The sequence below is a fragment of the Scyliorhinus canicula genome, chromosome 7 (genome assembly GCF_902713615.1).
Source record: "Scyliorhinus canicula chromosome 7, sScyCan1.1, whole genome shotgun sequence".
Classification (NCBI taxonomy): domain Eukaryota; kingdom Metazoa; phylum Chordata; class Chondrichthyes; order Carcharhiniformes; family Scyliorhinidae; genus Scyliorhinus; species Scyliorhinus canicula.
Window position 1 is genome coordinate 141292210 of NC_052152.1, and position 20006 is coordinate 141312215.

A 20006-nucleotide genomic window follows, 5' to 3' on the forward strand; every position below is an offset into this window, starting at 1 on the left:
ACATACGGTTGGGCAAAGAGGGGTTGTCTATGTTGCCCTTTCTCCACTTCCTCTTGCACATTCTACTTTTCTACCTCCATCACTTCCTGCTCTTCCTCTGCTCCTTCATCATGTTCCTATTCTTCAGCAATGCCTATCTCAACTTCTTCCTTCCCTTGTTTTGCATGCTTTTGCCAACCACAATACTCAGGGCTTCCTGGATGATGAGGGAGATAGAGAATGAAGAGAGCTTACAATACATTTCAAGTGGCAATGCCGATAATGTACCCTTTTTAAATAATCGTTAAACATTTGCAGACCTCCAAGCCTGTAGTACCTCACCTGAATCGAGTGAGGAAGAAAATGATCTTCAGGGCATCCGGTATTACCTCCCTGACTTCCTTTAACATCCTAGGATACAATCCGTCTGATCCTCGATATTTATCTACCTTCAAGGATTTTATCTACCTTTAGGATTTTATCTAACTTCAAGGATTTTATCTACCTTCAATCATGATAGTCCCTCGAATACTTCCTCTCTCACTATGCTTATTATATCTAATATTTCACACTCCTCCTCTTTAACTAGAATGTCTAATTATCCCTCTCCTGAGTGAAGACAGAGACAAAGAACTCATTGAGAACCTTGCTCACATCTTCTGCAACAACACATACATTACACTGTACATATCCGATAAGCCCAACCTTTCTTCAGTGATCCTCTTGCTCTTAATGTACTGGTAAAACATCTTTGGGTTTTCTTTGATTTTACTGACCAATACTCTTTTTCTTTCCTAATGTCCTTTTTTACTTCAGCCCTGTACGCTTTATACTCCTCTAGGCTTTTTGTGACAGTCATAATCTTTCTTTTTCTGAATTATCTTACCCTGTATGTTTCTGGATAACTAGATTTGGCAGTGCCACCTTTTTTCTTTGTAGAAACATGTCAATATTGTGTCTGTAGAATCTCGTTTTTGAATGCCCATCACTAATTTGACACTGTTTTCCATTTGAGTAGCTGTGTCCAATCCAATTTCGCCATTTCACCTCTCAGCTTTGTGATATTTACCTTCAACCAATTTAGAACTTTAACTCCTACTCTATCTGTGTCCTTTTCCGTAATGATGCGAAGTCTAACTGTATTATCCCCCATTGTTAATTCATCCATTTGCTCAGCTTCATTTCCTGGGACTAAATCTAGAATCATGGCCATCTTGATAGGCTTGTTATGTGCTGGTTTAAAATGTGCTCTTGAATGCACTTCAAGAATTTTGAACTCTCTGTGCCCTTCACACTGTTCATATCCCAACTGTAGGTAGGGTAGTTCAAGTTCGCAACGATTACAGCCCTATTGTTTTTGCAATCAGAAATATGTTGTGAGAGAGAGTTAGGAGTAGGGTACGAACCTGGAGAGCACTTGCCAGGAGTAGGACACTTGCCAGGATGTTAGCATTTGCATAGGACATTGCCAGTCTATGGGTATTTGTCACAGTTTGAGGGGTTGTCGTGAATGCCTAATAGTAGGCTTAGTTTGTGACTAAAGTAACTGCTATAGGGCTGAAGATTGCCATAACATCTAATATTAGAGATCCTGAGGATCCAGAGACAAGATTGCCAGAGCTAAAGTTTAGAAATAGTGGATAGAAAACATATCATTCAGTCAGTCAAAGTCTAGACTGGGACAATCAATAGTAAAGTACTGTGAGTCATATTGGGAAAGCCACATGGTGAGCATTTCCAGCTGTTCAAGCCAGTGAGACCTTCCGGTCCCGCTGACAGTGTACCCTCGTCACGGGTTTCCCAGCGGCAAGCGGTGCATTCAACTGGAAACCCCATTGAGCAAGGTGGGCCAATGACGGGCCACGTCCCGCCGCCACGTAACACGCAGCGGGTCGCTCGGTAAATCCCGCCAATAGTCTTTAATAGAACGCTGTTTCCAGAGACAAAGAGAGCACTCAGCAGGCAGTTGTGAAATGTATATCTTCAGCAGTCAAGGTAGACTGGGGAGCTGTGAGGTGGAAAAATATCCACAAGAGCTGTCGTGTCAAAGTAGATAACTGAAATTGTGGATCAAGAGACCTAGTTCAAGAAACCAAGAACAGAAGATCACAGAAATCTCGGGATCAATAGGAAAGTCAGACTAATGCACATCAAACTTATGCAAAGTACCATGCCTCGTTTAATGAAATGTTAAGTATCCACCTTTTGTGTTCACTAAATCTTGTAGGCTAGTACTCTAAATTAATAGTTGCCCTTTTTGTTGATATGATTATAAATCAACAAGAATTGTCTTACTCTGGGTGGTCAAGATCCTTACATTTGTTTTATCGCAATGGTACACCAGGCATTCAGATTGATTCTTTTGCTCAAATAAATTTTGAGTACCCAGTTCTTCTTTTTTTCGAATTAAGGGTTAATTTAGCGTAGCCAATTCATCTAGCCTGCACATCTTTTTGGGTTGTGGGGGTGAGACCCACAGAGACATGGGGAGAATGAGCAAAACTCACACAGACAGTGACCTGGGGCCGGGATCGAACCCCGGTCCTCAGAGTCGTGAGGCAGCAGTGCTAACCACTGCGTCACCATGCTGCACATCCTCAATCAGGATGTTTACAAAACAAATAGTGTCATGACTTGCGTGTCTGTCTGCCACTCCACTCTGATCATTTTCCGAAGGATGGGGAGAGAGCTGAGAGAGGGCAGGAAATTTCTGTTGCTGCCTTGTTAATTGGGTGGATTGAGATGATTAGGGAGCTTGTTACATGCTCACCTTTTGACCTCCTGAAATTCCCATGGCAGCAGGCAGTGGTAAGGGGCTGTCTGATGCTGACCATCTGCAACTTGCAAGGAGCAGGAGCTGAATCCGTTTTTCTTTTAATGCAAAAAAGTGAATGTTTGGACGACTAACCACAGAGCAGCAATAAAGTTTTACTCACCAATCTTTTCCTATCCCAGGCCCCAGCTCTCCATTTGCCCTGGCCACTTTGGTGATGAAAATCCTTTCCTTTTCATAATACTGCCACAGATGGCAGCTACAAGGGCCAGAACTTGATCCACTTCCCTGGGATCTCACCTCCATTCCTACCCCTCTGCCTCCGCTACCCCAGTCACTATTTGGGCAGCGATTCTATCTCAATGGTTATTAAGAACCTAACTTTGAAAAAGTCACAATTCATAGAAGGCTGGGACGAAAATAAGTTTGCAACCCAGAGTTGAATCCGCTTCCCGATTCACACCTCCAAGGAGAAAATTTGGCTTTGACTTTGATTTTGCTTTCCTGCTTTTATAATTATTACTGATATGTTTTGGCTCCGGGGGAATGAAGTAATAAATTTATCCTCAATAAGATGCAACAATTTTACTTCAAAACATATGTCCTGTTTCTTTGTACCACAGTACAATAAATAAAACATATCTTTCAGCTCAAGGGATTTACAATCGGTCTTGCTTTTTATTCTTTCAGGGCATTTCCCTGTTGGTAAAGGTCTGACCTTGGTAACTGCGCTTTGGGTGACAAGCCAATTAACATGCTGCGGATGTATTAAATGCATGATTAGAATTGTTTTAAATTTCACAGAGCTGGTAGTTTACACAATAGCTGGAAGACAACCTTCATCAATCATATCAAGCTGTTGGCAAGGACTTGACATTTTCAGGGATTTCATAACCTGCCTGTCCAGATGGTCGAATAGTTGCTCACATCAACAGATGACACCATGGTAGGGGAATCACAAGAATCTACAATGTGATTCTTAAGCATTTTGTTCGGCACTGCACCAGAATGTGTGATAATGAGGTCAAGTTTTGAGCGATTATGACTAGCAGTGAGTATTGTTAGAAAGAGAACAAAAATCTGTCTGGTGCTTTAATAAATTCAAAGCACCCCAGCTTGGGTTCGGTTCGGATTTAATACACTTCCAACGTTCACTTTTCAAGGAGTTAATATCTAGGTCTGCAGTGAAACAAAGCCAGCTTCCACTTCTGGTAGCAAGCGGGGATGAAAGTCGGAATTCCTACACCTGAATTAAGTAACTTTGGGTTTTGGAAATACTCAGAATTTTGCCCATTTCTCAAATATTCAGGTTCACCTTCACGTGTCGCTCAGATCAAAATCAACGGGGTATCAGCTGAGAAACTTGCATTTGTGCCAGGAACAACTGTAGCAAAGGATGGGGGAGGATACAGTATGTGTCGGTCTGATTCCTGGTCTTCTAAGAGATTATCTGTTTGTTTTCCTTTGCCATCTGGTGGTACCGTCTGCTCTGATAAAACAGACGCAAAACCCAAAGCAAGAATTGATTGATCATCCCCATTCACAACAACTGGGTCAAACACAGATTGGAGAAGTAAAGAACCAGGATCATCAGAAACACCTTTGATAAATTTTGCTATCTGAGTCAGATTTATTTTGTCAGAATATTGGAAAATCTGATGAATTTTTATTGTTCACACATCATAAAGTCAGCTGGGGATTTTTTCCTTTCATTACAAAAAAATTTCTATCTTGTGTTTGGAGAAGATCTCAATCTTCTAAATCTGAAACTTCTTTATCTACTTAAATATTCACTCACTTTTCTATTCATCAAGATGGAGGATGTTCATTTTGAACAGCTCTCCATCAAGGAGCTCATCTTTGGTACAATAATGGAGCAAATATTGAGAATATCATCTTACTCTGTTCCAATTATTCTACTGAAATTAAATGCCTTCTCTACTGTTCACAATATTAATGGAGTCACAAACCCATTATATTACTGAAATGTAATATAAATATTACTCATTTGTCTTGCTGAGTCGTATTTAACTTGATGATAAACAGTCAAAGCCTCCCAGTTGATGACAAATTATTTATTGAGTAATAAAATAATATGCTTGTGAGTTCTTTCATTTCAATACTTTGACTAGTAATATAATTAACTAAGATTAGATTAAACTAACAATTATGATAATACACTGCACTCTGATCTGTCACATCTTTACTCTAGCTGCACCACACACACGAACCTACAGAAAGAGCGGGAAACTCCTGATATAGGTCCTGTTAATGTTACCATCTAGTGATAATCTGTCTGTGCTGACTGCACATTAACTAATCATATATTGACATATACAGAGATCACTACATCCCCCTTTTTCTGTGTTGAACTTTTCTATATACATGATTAAAAAAATTGTAGATAAGAAATGAAGTATTCTGTCATGCATTGTACATTAGTTGAGCATCAATCAGTCAAATGTTCATAAATTCAAACAATTTGGGTTCCTTCTACGTCCAGTAGATCTTCTCAATTTGTTTGGAGAAGTCAACACTTTAGTGTTCTGCTGTTCACTTTCAACAAGTTGTTTGATATTCACAGGATGATTTAAAGATTGGTTTAGATTCAAATTTGGAAAGATGGGTTGACGAATGTCACGCCTGTTCCTTCTAATCAATCCACCTTCTGCAGTTTTGATTATGTGGGAGCATGGTGATATTTGCCTAATAACCATAGCAGTATCAGACCATCCTCCATCAAGACAACTGATTCTAACAACGTTATCTGCTGTGAGAGGTTTTAGTGGTTTTGCGTGCCTGTCATAGTAATTTTGTTGTTTTTCACACTGCTGTTGAATTCTTTTCAGCGCACCCAGTTGATCCGGATCACCTGCATGAATTTTCGGTAATGTTATTCTAATTTCACGATTGTACAACATTTGAGCTGGAGATAAAACTTGAATTCAAAGGAGAGGCTCTTTATGATAGTAAAGCCAAGTAAAAATCCGATTCAGGATCTCTTGCTTTGCTCAACAATTGCTTCACAATATATACACCTTTCTCCACTCTTCCATTTGACTGAGGAAAGTGGGGACTTGAAGTATTGTGATTGAAGTTATATGTTCTTGAAAATTCTGTCCACTCCCAGCTTGCAAAGCACGGACCATTATCTGACATAACAGTTTGCGGAATGCCATGCCTCACAAAAATTTTTTACACACTTTGATCACTGCTGTAGAGGTGAGATCAGGTAGTCTCATTATTTCCGGAAAGTTGGAATAATAATCAATTACAAAAAAATGGTCTTTTCCACTTGCATGGAACAAGTCAATGCCTACTTTCACCCATGGTGACGGAGCAATGTCATGTTGTTGCAGTGTTTCTTTGCATTGTGCTGGTTGATGCCTTTGACATGTTGAACATAACATTATCATTTCTGCAATGTCTTTGCTTATAATTGGCCAATACAGCTTGCCTAGCTCTTCGTTTGCACTTCTTGATGCCGAGATGTCCTTCATGAAATTTGCATTTCTGACCTGAGATTTGATGGAATGACAATCCTGTCATTTCTTAATAGTATACCATCTACCACAGTATGTTCAGCTTAAATACTTTGATACTGAGAACAGTGTCCTTTTGGCCACCCATGTTATAGAACTCTAAGCAAGGTTACGTCTTTTTGTGTTTCTTCATGTATCTGCTTCAGCTTTGCATCTGATGCAGGAAGTGTCTCGCTATATAACTGCAGCTGAGCTTCTACGTCATTGATGGATTCAAACAGTAGATTCTTGGTATTTATAGCTCTTGAAAGTGTCTCAGCAATTACGGGATCTTTGCCAGGAGTATAGATTAAAGTAAAATCATACCTCCTGAACTTCATCATCGTTCTGTAATCTTGGTGTCATATCATTGAAGCTTTTCTCCGTGATATTTACCAGAGGTCGATGATCAGTCTCAACTATGAACTTAGGTAGACCGTACACATAGTCATGAAGCTTAGTGATGCCTGTTACTAGTCCTAGACATTCTTTTTCTACTTGCGCATACCTGAACTCTGTGGCTGTCATCGCTCTAGATGCGTATGCTTTTGGATTCCAATTGGTTTGGTTGTCTTGCTGAAGTAAAACTGCACCAATTGCATCTTGACTTGAATCTGTCGAGATTTTTGTGAGTTTAGTTGGATCGAAGAAATTTAAACTTGGAGCTTTGATTAATTGTTGTTTGATGTCCAGCCATTCTGCATGATGACGTGGAGTCCACTCAAAATCAGTATTTTTTTTGATCAAGTTTCGTAGATCAACAGTTCTTGAAGATAAGTTGGAGATGAATTTCCCGAGGAAATTTATGAACCCAAGAAACCTAAGTGTAGCTTTCTTGTCTTTTTGTTGCTGCATTTGTTATATTGCTTCTATCTTTTCTTCATCCGGTCTGATGCCTTTAACTGAGATGGTATCACCGAAACATTTTAACGATGAGGTAGCAAATGTGCATTTAGACTGGTTCAATTTTAACCATATTGATGAACAAACAACAAAGAACATTACAGCACAGGAACAGGCCCTTCGGCCCTCCAAGGCTGCACTGACCATGCTGCCCGTCTGCACTAAAACCCCCTACCCTTCCGGGGACCATATCCCTCTATTCCCAACCTATTCATGTATTTGTCAAGACGCCCCTTAAAAGTCACTATTGTACCCGCTTCCACCATCTCCTCCGGCAACAAGTTCCAGGCTCCCACCATCCTCTTAAAAAGAAACTCCTTTAAACATCTCCTTTAAATCTTACCTATCGCACCTTAAACCTATGCCCCTAGTAATTGACTCTTCCCCCCCTGGAAAAAAGCTTCTGACTATCCACTCTGTCTACAAGTTTCTCCCGGATTCGCCGGGCGAATCATGCCACGCTGCCCTGGCACCCCCACGCGATTCTCCCCCCCCCCCCCAAAACGGCGTGTCACGTTTGCTCCGGTTGAGCGGCGATTCTCCGGCCCGGATGGGGTGAGCGGCCTGCCAAATCCGACCGGTTCACGCCGGCGCCAACCACATCTGGTCGCTGCTGGCGTGAATATCGCACGACCGCTGCGTGTGGGGCCTATGGGGGATGGAGGGAGAATCGAGCACCAGGGGCGTGCTCAGGAGGGGTCTGGCCAGCGATTGGTGCCCACCGATCGTCGGGCCGGCATCTCTGAAAGACGCACTCTTTTCCCTTCAATCCGCCATGTCTTGCGGGGCAGCGGAGGGGAAGACTGCAACCGCGCATGTGCGGGTTGGCGCCGGCTAACCTGCGCATGTGCAGGTGATGTCATTTAGGCGCCGCCAGCCGCGTCATTCAGGCCGCGCCGCTTTGAAGCAAGCGTCAAGGCCCGGCGGGCGAGATTGACGTGCCGCCGCTCCGAGCCCCCTGGGGGTGGGAGAATAGGGGGCAAGGAGCGGCCTCCGATGCCGGAGTGAAACACTCTGGGTTTCACTCCGGCGTCGGCGCTTTTTTATCCCCCTTTGGGAGAATTTCGCCCCAGATCTTCTAACACTTCGTAAAAAAAAATGCACGGGGGCGTATTTTGCTCCATAATATTTTTTGCAGTGCATAATAGAGCCGGCAAGCCTGGGTACACAAAGTTTAAGTGAAGTTAAAGACTTTGCTCTTCCAACCCCCTCCTGCCCCTGGACATTGGGACCACTGGCAAACAAGGGGAACCGCTCCAACCCTCAAAAACAGAGGGCCAATCCCACCATTCAATGGTTGGATCACTCCACCTCTCATGGCCCCTCTACCACACCATGCAGTCATCAGGGTGATTCGCCCCTGCTCCTCCATCTTTGTTGGCGTCAGGGTAGCTCCACACCCCCATTCTCAGAGAATGCCTCCCCCACCGCCATGCAGGGATAACTCCTCCCTCCACCATTGCCCCCCCCCCTCCCCCACACTTAATGAGAGCACCCTTCCCTGCATAATGGGAATTCCCCAATGGTGTTTCCTAGAGGTCCCACCTCTGGCACTGCCCCCTGGCACTGCCGCTGGCCCTAACTCTGTGCTGGGGCAGTGCCAGGGTGTGAGGGGGCAGTGTCCTTCCATTTCCCTCACCACCCGGAGGTATATTCACCTCCCTGTCCCTGGCATGATCATCACAACTTTTTTTTGTTCTTGGAAACCAGTTTTGATTCCCTCTAGCATTACAACATGCCAGTGGAGGTGAGGGGAAGGTCTAATCATCTCGGAAGTAATGATGTTAAGCTATTTAATGAGTTTTAAGTTCATGAAAATCAGTGTGGTAAACCACTGTATTGTATTGTACTGTTACATGCCTGGGCTTGTCCCTGCTGGCTCCACCTGTGGCTCCTCCCATCGAGCGCATGTATAAAGGTGGCTAGTCTCCGCCTCTGATCCAGTTTAGGATCAGAGGACAGGAGGCTTGCTGTTTATTGTATTAAAACCTCAGTTACGTTCATCACTCGTCGTGTGTTTATTGATGGCATATCAATTTAATATACTAAACATCTGAGATGAACTCATCACTCAAGCCTGATCGCCTGGAGCTGGACCCAGGACCGTGACCAGGGACTGCCAGGTCTGCGCGGAATGCAAACCGCACTTCTATCGGGCAGACAGAGCGCACCTGGTAAAGGCCTCTTGCCCCTTTGAGCGCCTCAGCATCGATTTCAAAGGCCCCTCCGCTCCAATGATCGTAACTGGTACTTCCTCAACATTGTTGGCGAGTACTCAAGATTCCCCTTTGCAATCCCATGCCCTGACATGACCTCTGCCACTGTCATCAAGGCCCTGCACCGTCTTTTCACCTTGTTCGGGTTCCCCACCTACATTCATAGCGATCGGGGTTCCTCCTTCATGAGCGATGAGTTCCATCAGTTCCTGCTCAGCAAGGGCATCGCTTCCAGCAGGACGACCAGCTACAACCCCCGGGGAAATGGACAGGTGGAAAGGGAGAACGCAATGGTCTAGAAGCCTGTCCTCCTGGCTCTATGGTCGAGAAGTCTCAAGTCTCCCGCTGGCAGGAAGTCCTCTCCAATACGCTCCACTCCATCCAGTCCCGCCTGTGTACAGCCACCAACGAGACTCCTCACGAGCGTATTTTTCCGTTCCCCAGGAAGTCCACCTCCGGGGTCTCGCTCCCGTCCTGGCTGACAGTCCCAGGACCCGTCCTCCTCTGGAAGCATGCGAGGAGCCATAAATCAGACCCCCTCATCGAGAAGGTCCTGCTCCTCCATACCAATCTACAATATGCCTACGTGGTACATCAGGACGGGCGACAGGACAGTCTCCCTTCGTGATTTGGTACTTGCAGGTTTCCCAGCGACCATCACCACCACCACCCCCGACCCCAATCGTCTTTCCCCACTTCTACCCACCTACCTCATGAACTGGCACCCCCAGGCCCACCGGCGACCATCACCACCACCCCCGCCCATACACCGCCTCCCCCGACTCAACAACTGGGTGAAGTAGAGGACAACATGCTCTCGGACGTGCAGGTCTCGACACCGGGGCCCACACCACAGTCGGGACTAAGGCGATCACGGCGGAAGGTCAAGGCGCCCGACATACTTGATCTTTAAGCTCACTTCACCCCCGCTGGATTCTTTTTTTTAAACAGGGGGTGAATGTGGTAAACCACTGTATTGCATTGAATTGTGTTGTTACATGCCTGGGCGTGTCCCTGCTGGCTCCGCCTGTGGCTCCTCCACTCGGGCTCATGTATAAAGGTGGGTAGTCTCCGCCTCTGATCCATTCGGGATCAGAGGCCAAGTGGCTTGCTGCTAAGTGTATTAAAGCCTCAGTTACGTTAATCACTCGTTGTGTGTTTATTGATGGCATATCAATTAGGTTCATGCCCTTTCTCGGCGTGAACCTGATTATGTTGCTGGAGGGTGGGTGAGGAACCTCTCAGATTCAGTGCAAAGAAGTGCAGGTTAGGTGGATTGGCCACGTTAAATTGCCCCTTGGAGTGAAATACTTTTGCTTTTTTTTCCCAAAGTGTTAGAAGATCTGGTCCAAAGATGTGCGGGTTAGCTGGGGTTATGGGGTTATGGGTATAGGGCAGGGGAGTGGGCTGAGGTAGGATGCCATTTCAGAAGCCCGGTGCAGACTCAATGGGATAAATGGCCTCCTTCTGCATTGAAGGAGATCTATGGAATAAAACGGAAATCTCCCTGCCACAAATTCTGCTATGGCCCTCTCAGCAGAGGTAGCAGCCATAACGGGATTTGCGCCTGCAGCTAATGGGCCCTGAAAATCACAGCCTTAATGTCATACAAATATAACAGTCTAACAAGAAATCTAGGTTTATGCATTCAGGTCTGCGTTCTTTTGAACCTACAGGTTTGTGTTGATGAACGAGTTAAACTGGATAAGGGCAATTTCTCTGCACCAAACTATTTGCAGCATTAATCCTAGGATGTGAGATCTCTCTTTTTATTCAATAGAATAGGTGATGCGTAGAGTTGGATTAGTTGCAGATGAAATATCACTCCTTATCTAATATAATGTCCCATTCCAGTAGGTAAACCATGTCCTGTGAGACAGGCACTGGCTCTGATTATTTCTGCTGCAGCTTTGGAATTGTCTTTATTATGTTATTTCCACACAAATTGGGTCAGCCACAGCGATCATAGTCAGGTTGCAGTGGCTCACAATGTTTTTATTGCCCTGAGTAAGTGCACAGTGACCCATTCAAATCAATGTACTCTTATCGGCAGAGAAAGCAAACAGGTAACAGTGCACGATAACTTTATTATTGTTTTCATATCTGCAGAGTGACTCTCTTCTCTTCTGAAGCAATCAAGTGTACAGGGCTGAGGAAGCTAGCCGAACTATATTTTCACTTCCTAATTTGTGTCATTTATCAGAGTTTTAAGAACCTCGGGGTCAGCTGAGGGGTTATGGGGATATGGAGGAAGGGGGTGGGGGGTTGTGGGTTGCAGTGCTGTTGGTGAAAGAAGGTGGAAGGAGGATGATAGAAAGTGTCCTGTCATAATGCTCTTGGCATTACGGAATGTGAGGCATGTCAGATGAATGAACTGCTCTTCTTGTTTAGGTTACCTGTATGGTGCAGCAGGTGAACCACGTCAATCAGTACTTCTTGAATTAGACTGAGCACCATTGGACAAATGCATCTTGGTCTGCTTCATGTGCCTGTGTTTTGTCTGGAAGCACTTGATTCTGGAATAGTTGTTTTTCACCGTGTTAAGTCTCAGATGCCATCAATATTTCCTTCCTAAATCCAATATCCTCAAATTCATGGAAATACCCCTTCTGATTCTGTCAAGTGTGCACAGGTAATCAAGAACACTAAATGAGTATTTTTCAAAGCCTTTGTTTGACTTACTAAATGCAGTAAGTTTGAAAAAAAACACAGGAAGCTCTATAATATTCTAAATATGGCTGTGTTACCCAAAGAAATAGGGTGATCACCATGTCAGGACAGCACAGTGGTTAGCACTGCTGCCTCACAGCACCAGGGACACGGGTTCAATTCTGGCATTGTGTGGAGTTTGCACTTCCTCCCCTTGTCTGCATGGGTTTCCTCTGGGTGCTCTTGTTTCCTCCCACTGTCCAGATATGTGCAGGTAAGGTGGACTGGCCATGCTAAATGGCCCTTTAAGTGGCCAAAGGTTAGGTAGGGTTACAGAGATAGGGCAGAGGCGTGGGCCGAAGTAGGGGGTCTTTCAGAAGGTCAGTGCAGACTTGATGGGTCAAATGACCTTCTCCTATAGTCTAGGGATTCTATGAATCTATGATTGAACCTTTAACCATCTATGTGCAAGTCAAATACTCAGACACTGAAGATTCATTCATTTGAAACTGAGAGTTGATTCATAAAATTGGTCTTTAAAATTGACGACATCATTTCTTTCTAGCAGTAGTTAAGGTTAATTTGGCACAGTGCACAGTTTTTGGAGCAGTTTTTCTGACCGTGTTGAAGGCAAATGCTTAGTCAAGATGAATGACTCTTGTGGACACAGTGCAGGCATGCGTAGCGGCAATATTACTTATTAAAACGATGACTCAATGTCATTTACTGCCACTGTGTTATTTACATTGCAGGATTGCAATGCTAATTTATTTGCCCGAACGGCTGGTTCACAATGTCTGTAGTCTCCGCAGTCTGCTACTTTATTTGTCATGCATGGGCTATAAATTTGCTCTGTAGGTTTTCCCCAAGTATCCTGGTGGAATATTCACCAGCGCACTGCCCCACCAACCAATGCCATCAACACAAAAAAACTGCTCATTCATCTCATTTATTGCTCTTGGGATCTTAATATATGTAAATTGGCTGCTACATTTGCCTGCATAATAATAAGAGGGCAGGATTTTACATTCCTCCGGCAGGCTTGTAGGTGGAGGGATGATCCCTTTAAAATTCTTTGAATGGCCTTCTAATGGGTTGCCTGTCCCAACCTGTCCTGAATTTTACTCGTGGGATCAACAGGACTTAGGCCAGGACTTTCTATTCCACCACTCTCCTCCACCGCTCAAACCCCCCCCCCCCCCCCCCCCCCCCCCCCTCACAGCACCAGGGGACTGGGTTTGATTCTGACCTTGTGTGGAGTTTGCACGTTCTCTCCGTGTCTGCGCGGGTGGGTTTCCTCCAGGTTTTCCATTTTCCTCCCACAGTCCAAAGATGTGCAGGTTAGTTGGATTGGCATGCTAAATTGCCCCTTAGCGTCCAAAGGTTAGATGGGGCTATGGGGATAGGGTAGAAGAGTGGGCCTAAGTGGGGTGCTCTTTCAGAGACTAGGTGCTGACTCGATGGGCCAAATGGCCTCCTTCTGCACTACAGGGGTTCTATGGTCACAGTCAATTTACAAAATACCTTCATCAATTGATTGGCTTTGATTTCCTTTTAAATATATGATGCTTTGTACCAGGACTCAATTGTGGGATAGTTTGCTATTTCCATTTGGAAGCCAAGGAATATTTGGGAAGGGCAAAGTAGTTCCAGAATCTTTTGAATATATGATATCATGGATTATTACAATCAATAGCACAGGTAGCATTGTGGATAGCACAATTGCTTCACAGCTCCAGGGTCCCAGGTTCGATTCCGGCTTGGGTCACTGTCTGTGCGGAGTCTGCACATCCTCCCCGTGTGTGCGTGGGTTTCCTCCGGGTGCTCCGGTTTCCTCCCACAGTCCAAAGATGTGCAGGTTAGGTGGATTGGCCATGATAAATTGCCCTTCGTGACCAAAATTGCCCTTAATGTTGGGTGGGGTTACTGGGTTATCGGGATAAGGTGCGGGTGTGGGCTTGGGTAGGGTGCTCTTGCCAAGGGCCGGTGCAGACTCGATGGGCTGAATGGCCTCCTTCTGCACTGTAAATTCTATGATAATCTATGATATTATCAGGATATTTTGAGATATTTCACCAGTTAACAGCAGATTAATTTGGCTATCAGAAAGACCCAGTGGCTTATAATATATAGTGAAGAGGCTCGAAAGTAGCTGGTGTTTGGTCGCCAGACCTGTAATCTATTCGTAAAAATGATGCAAGCTACATTTTCTCTCTCCACCTCCATGGTATCTTGGCAACTGCATTTCCTGTAAGATGAGGGAGTACACTTCAAAAATGTTTCATTGGATGTCAAGTACTTTGGGATATCCGGAGGCTGTGGCAGACACAATATAAATACAAATCTTTCTTTCCTTTTCCTGTTTCCTTCACAATCTAACTTTTTCTTCCTATCTTGCTGTCTCCTGTTCCAACAGCACGGGTAATTGGTCCATTATATAGGTAATTGTGCACAACCTTTTTTCAAACAGTGCTTCCCATGTAAAGCGTTGGTTATATGGAGCAAGTTACTCAAAGCAGGAGAGTTTTTTTTCCAGATTTATTTATTTTAGATTTCATATTTGCAACACCTGCAGTACTTCTCACTGGCATCCAGAGAGAGCAGAATTGGATAGGGTGTAACATGGCTATCCAACCAGATCCTGTCAATTTCTCAGTGAGTGTCTGAGATTAACATTCTATCCTAATAAATTGTGTGCTCTGTTAATTGGCCCTCACAAACAGAAACTACTGGACATAAAGACCCATTGCTCCCTCAATGGTCACGTAAGTAAGTCACTTAGGCTCCAAGGCGTCGGATCTAATCTTGGCTTCTGCTTAGTTAGCTATTCTCAGCTAAGGTAACAGTGAGGGTGTTACAATTGATTTCAAAGCCTTTCGGTTCGGGATGGGGGGGTAATCGGCAGAGATTTTGTTCCTAATAGTGATCACCATGAATGTTGAATGAAACATGTTCTATATAGGCTTTGATGGCTCTGAGGTAGTCTTACCATTGGGGGTCATATGTGAAGAATGGTTACCTGGGTGAAGTACAAAAGGTGACACTGATATCTGTGGGACTGTGTACCCAGAAAAGGTCCAGCATCTTCCCGTGAGAAGAGGAGCAAACAGGATAAATTGAAGGAGACAAAATTTGAAACCTAATTGATACACATGGTACACAAGAGCTGAGTAAGGTACCTGTTTGGTGCATTTATTTATTGCCACTTACCCATGATGAGTCCACTGGCGACTCCGGGGATCCCTTGAACTTCAGTGACGTTATTTTTCTCAAAGTATTCATCACACGTGGCATTGAGAAAACTAGATGAGCAGAAGAGATTCCAAAGCTTGGTGGTCACGGTTTCATTGGCCACTGTTATCACTTTAGCACACACGTCAAAATCATGCCTTGACAATGTCCTGTTTCCAAGAATACAAACGCTGAAAACAAAGATAACGTCTTGTTAGCTGTGGACCAGCAAACACAAAGAATCTCTGAAGCAACGTCCATTACGTATAGGCAAGAAACTCTTACAGTAGGAACCCTCTGCAGAAACCAATTATAAAGGGCTAGGAGATCTGCTGTGATGTTGTTCACGGTAAGAAGTGATACTGGGGGTCGGTTTAGCTCAGTTGGCTGGGCGGCTGTTGTGTGATGCAGAGTGAGGCCAACAGCGAGGGTTCAATTCCTGTACCAGGAATTCATGCCGGTCCTGCCTTCTCAACTTTGCCCCTCACATGAGTTCCGGTGACTGTGGTGTTCTTTGTGATTCTGTTATCAGGATGGATGTCATAGTGTTCACAAAGGCCACAGAAGCTAAATTCATTAGCACGGTAGCATTGTGGATAGCACAATCGCTTCACAGCTCCAGGGTCCCAGGTTCGATTCCGGCTTGGGTCACTGTCTGTGCGGAGTCTGCACATCCTCCCCGTGTGTGCGTGGGTTTCCTCCGGGTGCTCCGGTTTCCTCCCACAGTCCAAAGATGTGCAGGTTAGGTGGATTGGCCATGATAAATTGCCGTTAGTGTCCAAAATTGCCCTTGGTGTTGGGTGGGGTTACTGGGTTATGGGGATAGGGTGGAGGTGTTGACCTTGGGTAGGGTGCTCTTTCCAAGAGCCGGTGCAGACTCGATGGGCCGAATGGCCTCCTTCTGCACTGTAAATTCTATGATATCTATGATTAACAAAGCTAACTTTTATTTACACTACTTGTTAAAGCTTGACCACTTGCTCCTATAGTAAACAATAATCTAGTAATCTGCAATCTACATTTCACTAACACTAGCCTTTACACTCTGAACTGTACTCTACACTCTCTCACTGCTCCTCTCCAGCCTTCTCTCAGAAGCCTGAGAGTCAGTGCTTTATATAGTTCTGCACCTAGCTTCATCTAGTGGTTAATTATGATATGACATTGACCCTTTGTATTCTGAACATTTCCTGAAATGTCACAGTAATCCTGAGGATAAATCATAACCATTCAGCCCTCCTCCTCAAAGTTGAAAGCAGCCTATGGTCATCTGGAATTGAAAGCTAGTCTCAGTAATGGTAACCATGAAATTATCACATTTTGGTGCTGGACACAAAACCTTTACCTAAAAAACACTGGATTACTAATCCTGAGACCCAGAGAAATGCTCTGGGAACCCAGGTTCAAATCCACCATGGCACGTGGTGAAATTTGAACTCAATAAACATCAGGTTCACTAATGTCCTCGAGCGAAAGAAATCTGCTGTCCTTTCTTGTTCTGGCTTATATGGGACTCCAGACCCACATCAATGTGGTTGACTTTTAAAAGCCCTCTGAAATGGCCTAGCAAGTCATTCAGTTCAAGGACAATGAAAGATTGGCAATAAATGCTGGCTCAGCCAGCACACACACATCCCATGAATAAAACAAAAACTCACTTTATTCATCCTCTATGAGTGTAATGTAGAATCAGGCCATTAGACTCAACTTGTCTATTCCAATGTTTATGCTCTACATGGACTGCATACCACCCAATCAGCATATCCTTTTCATCCTTTCACCCACATATGTTAATCTAGTTTTCCCTGCAACATCATTCTCATAGAATCACTACAGAGCAGAACGAGGCCATTGGGCCCATCATGTCTGCACCAACCCTCTGAAAGAGAACCCAACCTCTTCCCACTCTCCCGCCCTATCCCCGTAACCCCACCTAACCAACTGCATATCATTGGACACTAAGGGGCAATTTAGCATGGGCCAATCTACCTAACCTGCACATCTTTGGACTGAGGGAGGAAACTGGAGAATCCGGAGGAAACCCATGCAGACATGGGGAGAATGTATAAACTTCACACAGATGGCAACCGAAGGCCAGAAATGAAACCGAGTCCCTGGTGCTGTGAGGCAGCAGTGCCAACCATGTGCCGCCGTGCTTCCACATTCTTAACAACTTCTAGGTGAAGAGGTTTCCTTATTGAATTTATTGCTGACTATCTTGTATTCATGACCCCTTAGCTCTGACATCCTCCGACCTTACTGTGCCTCACAAATATAAGTACATCAATGACTGGGCAGCACGGTAGAACAAGTGGCTAGCACTGTGGCTTCACAGCACTAGGGTCCCAGGTTCGATTCCCCGCTGGGTCACTGTCTGTGCGGAGTCTGCACGTTCTCACTGTGTCTGCGTGGGTTTCCTCCGGGTGCTCCGGTTTCCTCCCACATTCCAAAATTGTGCAGATTAGGTGGATTGGCCATGCTAAACTGCCCTTCGTGTCCAAAAGGTTAGGTGGGATTATTGGGTTAGTGTGATAGGGTGGAAGTGAGGGCTTAAGTGGGTCAGTGCAGACTCGATGGGCCGAATGGCTTCCTTCTGCACTGTATGTTCTATGAGTGCTGTTCATTATTGTGGGAGTTACCAAAAGACCCAATATAGAACAGAACTCCTGTAAATATAGAACGGCATTTTTGGAACTTTCCAATGTTAGGTGCGGAGATGGAAGGGGCCTAAAAATTTCCCAGTCAGGCTCCAGTTCACTGACATGACAGGGCTGGGAGTAGAGAGTAGATCAACCTGCATGGAAGCAGACACCCAGCTTGGGTACAGCCAGAGGTCATCTTGTAGAGGGCCTTCCTCTTCATCACCCCTGGTGGCCTGGCTGCTTTTCATATTTTTTGAAATATGGTCTTTAAAAAGTAGCTGAGAGAGCACCATCTTACTGAGGTGCTCTCCCAGTTACTTAACTTATACTGCAGAAGGGTTGTTACTGATGGTGAGGGCAGAATGAGTTTAAGCCTATAATCCTCTCATTACTTCCTCTCATTGATTAACAATATAATCGGCAACCCTCCATCTTTTCATTTCCAAATGTTTCCTTCATACAAATGGAAAATCTTTATTTTTAATAAGGTATCTAGCATTCTTCAAAGCATTTCCCACTGATCTGTGGAGATAGGTGGTGATGCCAATTCACTTGGCATGGAAGCAGCCGAGTTGGAAGTCAGCAAGTTGGCTTAAGCAGAAATAATTAATTTGTCTCAGGCTAAACCTACTCCCACAGTCTCTTTTTAATAATGAATGTGCATGAGGAGAGGTGTGAGAGGGTCCTAATGTTCCCTCTTGACTTCTAGAACCTCCTTCTGACGAGACTGATGTTCCTGTGTGCTCTTAATACCCCCAAACCCAGCCCATTGGATGGATTGGGAAGGGATGCAAGGATGTTCCTATGCTAGCACCATCTATCACTTCCCTATTAATATATATTATTGATGGCTATTTTCTTTTGATTTTTATCAAGTAAGTATTTATTTGTTTGTCCCAAATACTTTCTCCCAATTTATCTTTTATAGCCTCAGGAATCATGTATAAGACTTTTTCGATCTGAAATCTGTCCTAATCATAACCACCAGGCCATAGTCAGGATTGAATACGACCTTGTGTGCTTCTCAGCACTTGAGCCTTGACAACAGTGGACAGTCTTTGAGGAGTAAGGAAGTGAGCCACTTGTTATAGAGAACATAGCCTTCTCTGTGTTGTAGCCACAATGTTGAGATGGCTGGTCCAGTTCTGCCTCTGGTCACTGGGGACCTGCAGAACCTTGATGGTGGAGAACCTAATGATGGGAACACCATTGAATGTCAAGGACAGATAACTAGAAGATCTCTTGTTTAAGATGTTCTTTATTTGGCACTGATGGGGTACCATTGTTTCTTCCCATTTGTCAGCTAACATCTAAATACCCTGGTCCTGTGGTCCTGATGTAGACCGGATGGGTTGTTTCACGATCAGAGGAGTTAGATTGTGATGGCTACATTTCATTTGTTATTCAGTCTTTCTAAAATGCCAGTATTTCCTTTTTTTTGTGCTTTCTTTCTTTATTTGTATTTCACGTTTGTGTGTGGGAGGTGGGGTGGGTGGGGGGGTAGAGGTTTCTTGGCATGTTGTAATTTTTTAAAATCCAAAAATATATTGCTGATAAATCATGTGATTTCCCCAGTCCTCCAGGGACATGCAATAATCAAGATTCAATGGGACAAGATGAAAGGACTTTATTCATGGACAAAGTTGATATTCTCAGAAAGTAACACTGGCATTATTTCAAAAGTGTTCCATTGGCTGCATTTTTGGGAATCCTTTGGATTCAATAGGTGCCTTGTAACTACAAGTTCTTTTTTTCTGCCCGTGAATAACAAAAGGTGCTCTGCACTCATAAACTCTCCAATTTTGAACATTAGTCCACATTTTGCAGTGATTTTTTAAATTTAAAGTACCCAATTCTTGTTTTTCCAATTAAGGGGCAATTTAGCATTGCCAATTCACCTAGCCTGCACATCTTTGGGTTGTGGGGGTGAGACCCACGCAGACACGGGGAGAATGTGCAAACTCCACATGGACAGTGACCCGGGGCCGAAATCGAACCTGGGCCCTCGGCGCCGTGAGGCAGCAGTGCTAGCCACCGTGCCGCTCTGCACATCTTACTGTGGTGACGATGACAAAACTGTTAGTGTCCACTG

At 44.4% G+C, this 20006-nt stretch overlaps 1 protein-coding gene across 4 annotated transcripts in view; it reads right to left on the reverse strand.

The window, feature by feature from the left end:
* LOC119969424 (solute carrier family 12 member 5) overlaps positions 1 to 20006 on the reverse strand; it is a 1634719-nt gene that overhangs the window by 177397 nt on the left and 1437316 nt on the right. For all 4 annotated transcript variants that reach the window (XM_038803049.1, XM_038803048.1, XM_038803051.1 and 1 more), the window contains exon 8: positions 15252 to 15463. In XM_038803049.1, coding sequence (XP_038658977.1) covers positions 15252 to 15463 — 212 coding nt within the window. The remainder of the gene's footprint in view (positions 1 to 15251; positions 15464 to 20006) is intronic.